General features: G+C 46.6%; 1 protein-coding gene across 1 annotated transcript; it reads right to left on the minus strand.

The window, feature by feature from the left end:
• Positions 1 to 2,578: 2,578 nt before the first annotated feature.
• Positions 2,579 to 4,251, minus strand: LOC123172420 (flavonoid O-methyltransferase-like protein Os11g0303600). Its single transcript, XM_044589397.1, has 2 exons — positions 3,414 to 4,251; positions 2,579 to 3,214 (listed from the first exon to the last, which is right to left on the minus strand). Exons 1-2 carry the CDS (start codon positions 4,209 to 4,211, stop codon positions 2,918 to 2,920), a joined length of 1,095 nt encoding a protein of 364 aa, XP_044445332.1. The 5' UTR covers positions 4,212 to 4,251; the 3' UTR covers positions 2,579 to 2,917.
• Between the last annotated feature and the right edge of the window lie 4,269 nt (positions 4,252 to 8,520).

Genomic DNA, 8,520 nt, shown 5'->3' on the forward strand with positions numbered 1-8,520 from the left:
CTCGGGCGGTGTGTTCCGGTGGCAGAGCTCCTCGGCAGGCGGCGTTCTGGTACAGATCAGGCGGCTGAGTGGCGGCGGTGGTGGCTGGCGGCGGGGCTTGACCGACGACGCCCTCCAGGCCCAGATCTGGGCTCATTCGGGCCTGATCTGGGTCGGGGCAGGCCGGATTGGCCTCCGACTGGTCTGGCGAGCCATGAGAGAGGGGGCGGTGGCTATTGCGCCCCGTCTGTTGCAGCATGGCAGCGGGAGCTTAGCGAGCCTAATCTGGGCCTGGGCGTGCTCCTGCTCTACGTCCGGTCTGCAACCGCTTGAGCCGGTGGAGGTTGTCCCCTCCCACGTGGCTGCGGTACTGCCGGCCCCTGTCAACGATGGTTTTGTTTGGCCTGGCCGGCCTCGCGACGTTTGTCGTGGTGAGACGATGATGGTGTCCTCGTGGCTGTGGTGGCGCATGTTGGTGGGCGGTAGGCAGGATGGAGTTAACAATTGGTCCTCGGCGGTGGGTGTGAGAGGTAGGGAGAAATCTCTGTCGGGCATGGCTGACTCCGACGTGATGACGCCTGTGGGCGCGACCACCCTTCTTGAAGGGCGCCGGGTATACCTCTCCCTCACTCCCCTCCGTGCACCGGGAGAAATCCTAGGACTCGTCCGAGCAGCAACGTCGTCATCGTCGCGGTCCTTCTTGAAGGTGCTGCTTGATACACGGCAATTCGATGGCATTGGAATGAGGCAGAATTCTTCGGTGGGCGCAGTGGTTGCGCGATTCTACAGCTTTCGTTGAGCTGGTGTTGCTCACATTTCTTTCTCTTATTTTTTCTTGTTTTCTTTTGGGCATGATTGTGCTGTCTACCCTAGCATGGTATCGTTGGTTGTATCAGTGACGATTGCTTTGTAATACAAAGCGGGGGGAAACCCTATTTCAAGGCTGCAATAAAATCACCCTTTCCATCTGGAGCAATACCTCCTGTGGCTCAAGACATGGTATTTGTACAAAATGAAGCATCAACGTTGACCTTTACCGATCCTCTAGCCTGGTTTTTTCACATGTGATCACGTTTTCTAATAGTACATTTTGGCAACGACGATCTGAAAAAATTGGAACATAGAACTCTTATAGCAAGAGCTGTTTGGTCTGGTGCTTGTAGTGTTTTGCCTTTAACAATCTGACAGCGCTGCCACCAATGTACCATGCTGCAACCGCGAAAATAATTCCGCTTTGGGCAGTTCACCGACTGCACCTTCAATTCTGCCCAAGATTTCCGTTATTACGGATCCCGACCGGTGGGCCACTGCCCTGTTTATCTCATCTGCAAAATCCAACTCAGCCCAAATTTTCTTTGCACGGGAGCAAGTGAATAAGCAGTGATGTATATCTTCCATTCCAACTTAGGGGGATGTGTCGTGCTGCTAAAATACCAAAATAAGGGAGAACACCTTTCAAAACTTTCCAGATAAAATGCTTAACTTTTCCAGGTATACAAGGGCGCCAAGCCGATTTCCAAATCGGATAATAAGGGAGAACACCTTTCAAAACTTTCTAGATAAAATGCTTAACTTTTCCAGGTATACAAGGGCGCCAAGCCGATTTCCAAATCGGATTAATTTGCATACAACCTTGGCCATCCTGTCGCAACCATTGATGCCCGGACTGGCGTTGGAACTCTACGCGGTAAGCTGATTTTACAGAGAAAGTCCCTGATCTAGTTGCACCCCACGCCACAAAACATCCAACAGCTCCACCTGAAGTGGTATCTTCATTATTCTGCGGACATCAACTGGTGAAAAAACTGACGCAATAGACAAGCATCCCACACTCATCGTCGATGGAAGCCATCGATCATCGGCAGAGATTATATTGGTTGACTTTTTTTCCAGAATTGTTTGATTTTTTCTAGCATTTTTTGGAATTACTATTCACAGGGTCCGGCATAGGTGCCCTTATTTATTTCTTATAGCACACACCACTACTTTGTATATGTATTTTCTGAACTATACAATTAATAAGGGAGAAAAAAAGGTGGAATAATGAAAATGAAAGAAGAAGAAGAAAACAGCAGAATAATACTATTATACTGGTGTCACCTATGGTGAGATTTTACTTTTTCCTTTTGTTGATCTGGTCATGAAAAGCTATTTTCGATAGGCGCCTCGTAGTCAACGGAAACATCTCCTTTCACTAAACGCGCATCGACGAAAATCCAGAAATAAATCCAGGATAAATGCGAGCATCAGGACCTGTACCTTGGTGGGCTGGGGAAACCACTCTCCTCCGAAACATCCAACCACAAGTTGGTTCACATAATTGAAAGCTGTTGCAACAATGGAAGAGCAGCAGATCAGAGGGAATGGGGGATATGGCCAGGAGGGTGGCGTCGGTTTGACGGTGGTGGTTATATGCGGAAAAAACTTGTGCTTTCCCAAAATCAAGCAGAAAATGTGTAGCCACACCCAAGAAAAATACCAAACCTTGTTCAAAAAATATATACTAAACAAAAAAAAATATTTTGGATATTAGCATGACAAACATATACGAAATCTCTCCCGTTGCACCATTCGTAAACAAGGTTATAGGCATATACCATAATGCAAAATAAGCTTAATGTCTCAGCTTGTTGGAACACACAAACATGCCACGTACATAGCACACACCGAGTGCCTCAACACTTCTCGAAACTAATTCACACAGACACAGACACAGACACAAACACACACAAACACATGCACGCACAGATTATTTTGTGACCAGCCACTTAACGCGCTTCAGCTACTAATTTTCTCCATTGTGCTTTCCTTTAGAAAGTAAGGCACTGACGCCCTTATTTAGTAGTTCTTTTTTTGCGGGTGCCTTATTTAGTAGTTATAGCACACCACTACTCTATGGATACCAAAGGGTCGCCATTACATCATTTGCAGCACAACCTTATGGATAGACCTCGATGACACCCCGAGCTCCAAGTTTCTTGACAATTTTGTAGTCGCTAAACCCTGCTTCCGCAAAGATGGAACTCCATTCATTTTCATCCCGCTGTCGTCCCCTGGTATATACCATCATTGCCACATCCATCAGCAGTTGGGTTTCGAACATCTGTCCTGAAGAAGAGTCAACCACAATGTCTATGATAATCACTTTTCCTCCTGCTTCTCGGGAAGGAATGGCCTTCTTGCATTGGGCTAGGATATTGATGCAGTCCTCATCACCCCAGAAGTGTAGAACAAGCTGACATGGCAAAATATGTATGTGGTTAAGCACTGTGTAATAAGAAGACATAAAATTTATGAACTCGATGTAATTATGCATTACAATTGGCAGTTTCATTAAAATATAAAGGATTTTTTTTGCGAATATTAAAAAAAATGAGGTATAGAATCACGAGCGCTAAAAAGGTACGGCATTGTGGAGACAAACCATTTTCTACCTTGAGCATTACAGCTTGAGCAGGTGGGATGGAATGGAACATGTCACCGGCAACATAGTTAACGGAACCATCGCTCGAAGCTTTATCAACCACCTTTGGAAGGTCCAACACATTGCACTTTATATGCGGGTAGGCCTTAACGATGGACCTGGCTGTCGTCCCATCACCACCACAACAGTCTGTGAGCGACTGCAAGCCACTGAATAGGCCATGACATTCCCGCAATATTGTACCAATTCCCATATGGTCATGGGCAGCTAAAGCTTCATTGAACAACTTGTCACACTCTGGGTCGAGGACCGCCATACTCTCCTCGAAGAGTGCCGCACCGTGCACTTCCTCGAATGGTGACGGCACGGGCTGCGCGATATCCTTCTTGAACCAGTCGGCCAGCCCCATGGCCGCCTCCATGTAATGCCGGGAGGTCACGGCGAGCACAAGGGCCGTCTGACTAGCATCACCGTCGATGCGTACACCATCCACGAGGAGGTAGGACAGTGGGACGAGGCTGTAGATCCCAGCCTCGTTTGACGCCAGCACCCCCGTCGTGGACAGCAGCCGCAAGAGGCGGCCGAGGAACGGCGCCTTGGATGGCGGGAGGGACAGTGTGGTGACCAGGTCCGGCAATGACGCGGCACCGCCAAGACGATGAATCGCGGTAGGGATGCCGAGCTGGATGGCGCAACTGAGCGCCATTGGTGTGAGGTAGCTGAGGCTGTGGCGCCAAAGGTCAGCCTGCGCCTGGACCAGCTCAGCGTCGGTGGGGATTGTCATGGTCTGTGAAGACTTCGCTGCCATTGCTTTCTCTATGAGATTATGAGGCTGGTGTTGTGTGTGTTGATTACTTACCTAGCTTGGGCGGTTTATATAGCACCCATTTTTGCTACCTACAGAAATTAACACTGATTTAATTATTCACTCGTGGAACTCGAGTTGGGCTGTGCGCGTCGACATTTCTTACCCACACTGCTCAAAAGCTGTGAGCGAGGAGCTGTTTGTTTCAGGACAGGACTATACGCGTCGACATGCCTCGTTACGCTACACACACTGCTCAGGAGCAGAGCGGGGTCTGTTTGTGACGGACACAAGATATAGCACCAAGATTCCTTTCCACTATACTGCCAGATAATTAGTTTCATGGACAGCTCAATAATTACTAGCTTTAATGCAATGTGCTCCCTAGGTACACCTGGCCTGTACTCTGTCTATGGAGTATGGATCGAGATCGAATAATTTGTTTGTGAAAATAAAATAAAAGATGACGTGGAGGGCTTACATGTTTTTGATGTGGAGATTTGCATGTGGTAGAAAGTGAAATATAAATGAATTGCATCTGGTTGATGAAGTCGAGGGTTTGCATGTGCTGAAAATGGATAAACTACTTAAACCATCTCTTGCAGATCCCGTAAAAAGGCCATCTGACAAAATAACCGCCGGTCTACGGGATGAGGACATTTTTTCCGTCCCCAATAGATCCCGCAAAATCGTCCGTCCTCTAAATTTTTTTGCGGAACCTGCATATTCCGGGCTGTTTTCTCTATATCTACGAGATTGGGGGCAATTTTTACATGGACGTTAAAATAAAGAAACAGTTGGTAGGAGGGAACTTTATTCACCTCCCGCCATGGTCTTTCCCGAACGCGACCTCGCCGAAATGCCTCAACGCCGATGACCACTGGATCCTAACTGTCGCCACTGCTCGAGCCGCGAGCCGCTGCCATGAGCTTCGCGGGCTAGCTAGCTAGCTAGCGGCTCTGGTGCGCGAGCTAGGTAGCTAGCAACTGATGTTGTCGCCGGCACGAGCTAGCTAGTTGCCACCACTACCGCCTTCTCCTGCTAGCCGCCACCGCGGGATTGATGCGGATGGCGTCTTCTTGCTGTGAGCTCCAGCGCTGACCCTTTGTCTATCGTGATGAGATCGTCGTGGTGGAAGCGGCCGAGGCTGACCCAATTGTAATTTAGCAGGCGTTTTAGGGGTTTGTGCAATTTTGTCAAGACCATGAAATATTTTTACGGGATCTGTTCTGTCAGAACAAAAGCCATACTGTAAAAATGCGAAAAAAAAATACTTTTTGCTTTGTAAACCAATTTTTACAGGACGTGATATACCGGATCTGCTGAAGATGCTCTAACTTACAAAATAGAGGGTATAGGATAGGATTAGCTCTCAAGTATGGCAACACATCATAGATTTTTTGTTATGAATCCAAGCAGCACTGCGCTCTTCCGTCTGCTGAGTGGAGGCCAATCGATCTAGGAGTAGATAGGTAGCAAGTTGTGCACGACAAAGAGACATCACACACCGCGCGTCATAAACTGAACAGCCTCGACGACCTGGAAATAGCAACAGAGGGCAGAATTACTGCCACAAAGGTGGGGTTCTCACTCGTAAGGTCTCTGATCTATCAGTTGTTAGCTAGCACATGCATTGGTCGGATAAACAACGACGAGCTAGTTGCCGCATGATGCACGCGCCTTTTTTATGACGTGCGCAAAGAGAGTTCTATTCAGTACTACAGATCAAAGTTTTACGGTCGGTCAAATCTGCCTTGTACCATGCATGCTAACTAGACAATTTTAATGAGGTCACGTACAATTAAATGAAGAAGAAAAATGTTGAGTATCATATTATGATACTGTATCATAATAAATTTCATGCTACTATGTGTCACTATGGATCTAGGATCGAGTAGATAGGTAGCAAGTTGTGCACGACAAAGAGACATCACACACCGCGCGTCATAAACTGAACAGCCTCGACGACCTGGAAATAGCAACAGAGGGCAGAATTACTGCCACAAAGGTGGGGTTCGTCACTCGTAAGGTCTCTGATCTATCAGTTGTTAGCTAGCACATGCATTGGTCGAATAAACAACGACGAGCTAGTTGCCGCGTGATGCACACGCCTTTTTATATGACGTGCGCAAAGAGAGTTCTATTCACTACTACGGATCAAAGTTTTACGGTTGGTCAAATCTGCCTTGTATCATGCATGCTAACTAGACAATTTTAATGAGGTCACGTACAATTAAATGAAGAAGAAAAATGTTGAGTATCATATTATAATACTGTATCATAATAAATTTCATGCTACTATGTGTCACTATGGATGTAGTATCATACATTAGTATCATATGCATTATACTAGTATATGATACTCCCCACTATGACCAGCCTAAGCTAGTGCCCTCTCTCTTTTCCCCCCCAAAATGGATGTAATTAATCATTCATTACTCGGCGTCCTCGTTCAGGTCACAATAACATGAACAAATAATCCATCTTCTCAGCATGGATCATAGCTTCACACTGGCGTAGCTAGGATTTTTATGTCAGGGTGGTCCAACTGTAGAAAAAATACACCACAAACAAAGCACACCAACATATCATGCGAAATTTATCAAAACTTACATCAATAAGGTCTTACAAAGCATATGAAAATTCACAGTTTAATTTCTGAATTTGCATAAGAAAATAGCACGCCTTATTTGCCGGAATAACGCCTTTTCAATGCCATGAAAATATCTATTACATCATCTTCTCTCTTCTGCCATGGTTGCGACCAATGTCGGAGAAGGTTATGAAACCGGAGGATCAACCCTCTTCTTTGCTGCGTATTGCATAAAAAGAGATACAATAACGTATCCATTCCTTTTTCATTTTGCAACAGTTCTACAATAAAAAGAAGTTCGATCTGTTAATTGTCTGTCTGATTCAATACATAATAATCGTTAATCAATCAGGCTCAATACATCTGTTCCGATTTCCAATTTGCAATCACGAGTAAACTTATTTAAATCTTAAAGGAAAATTAACTTTAGATTTTAAAAAAGATGGAGATTATACTTTAATCGGAGAAGATGAGAGTGAGCTCCTATGTGGTCGACAGTGCACGTGTTTCCAGCCGCCAGGGCGCCACGGCCCCTAGCGCACTCCTCCAATCTGCCTCTACCTGCCCGCAGCCGGCCGTTAATCACCGGCTTGTGCTGCCTTCATCTCTGTGCCTCGCTAGGGTTCGCCGGCCGTGCATCGGTTCGAGTAATCATATAGGATACGAAGGAAACGAGGAGAGTTTTTCTGGGAGGCTGGGAGCATACAGAATACGAAGCAAACGAGAAAGCCTAGCGATCGGATCAGCTGCAGTCCTTGTATTTTGGGCTTGGGCCTTGGCCGATGCAAGCAAATATATATTTTTTGTTAATTAGCATATACTATATAGTGAAGTAATGGGCCAAATTACAGGGTGGTCCATGGACTATGCCAGTGCAGCTTCATGTGCCGCTCCAATCTCAGCAAACATTCACAACATTATACCAGGATTGGCTGCACCAATCTTCACAATGGGACGAGAGGTGGATCCTTCACCGGTTTGTACCTTCACCTTTAGATTTACTTTTCATACGATGCCATGCTAAGACGTTGAGCTGGTAAAAATTAGAAGACATGTGAATATATATGTAGTCGCTTATGCAGCCGCCGCCGCCTCCTCCAAAAAGCTGGGTTCCTTCGTTTCCCACCGGCGCCGCCACCGGTCCACCTCGTCTCCGGTAGCACTAGGGCCATGGGGGCGCGGTGGATCCTGGCCTTTGCCGGTAGGAGGGCTCCGTTTTTAGACGATTCTTTTGGTTTTGTTAGGGTTTGTATCCTACTCAGGAAGATGAGATGATGGCGGATCCTTGAAGATGGAATAAGGTTCTCCCCGCTTAGCCCCCATTCCGGTGGTTCGTCTAGCATCGTCGGAGGGCGTGTGAAACTCTCATGATTCGGTCGGTGGTCGTGTTTGTGTGTGTCTTCAAGTTGGATCCTTCCGATCTATGTATCTCTTCATCGATGGCGGTTGCTGTTTTGATGCGCTAGTCCTATGGGGCCTTAGGATGACGACTTCCCGATTGTCTGCTATAACAAGTTTTCCCAACTCTAGCTTGGGAGGGGTGATGACGGCGACACGCCTTTTCTATTTCTTGCTAGACTACCACATGTTCTTGTTTCTCTTGCTGCCGGGATCACTGCCATCGTGTTTTTCTGCTGATCTATTCGTCAAAGGTTGTTGGGTGGGGGAGGGTGCGTGGATGCACCCTTCTATTTCTTACAAGATTTTGGATATTTTTCT

This window comes from Triticum aestivum, unplaced genomic scaffold (assembly GCF_018294505.1).
Source record: "Triticum aestivum cultivar Chinese Spring unplaced genomic scaffold, IWGSC CS RefSeq v2.1 scaffold198427, whole genome shotgun sequence".
Lineage (NCBI taxonomy): Eukaryota > Viridiplantae > Streptophyta > Magnoliopsida > Poales > Poaceae > Triticum > Triticum aestivum.

Bases quoted from the DNA above. Each gene is read 5' to 3' on its own strand.
- LOC123172420 (XM_044589397.1), bottom strand. From the start codon at position 4,211: ATGGCAGCGAAGTCTTCACAGACCATGACAATCCCCACCGACGCTGAG. The intron at 3,215-3,413 runs GTAGAAAATGGT...TTGCCATGTCAG, and splicing joins CTCAAGCTGTAATGCTCAAG to CTTGTTCTACACTTCTGGGG.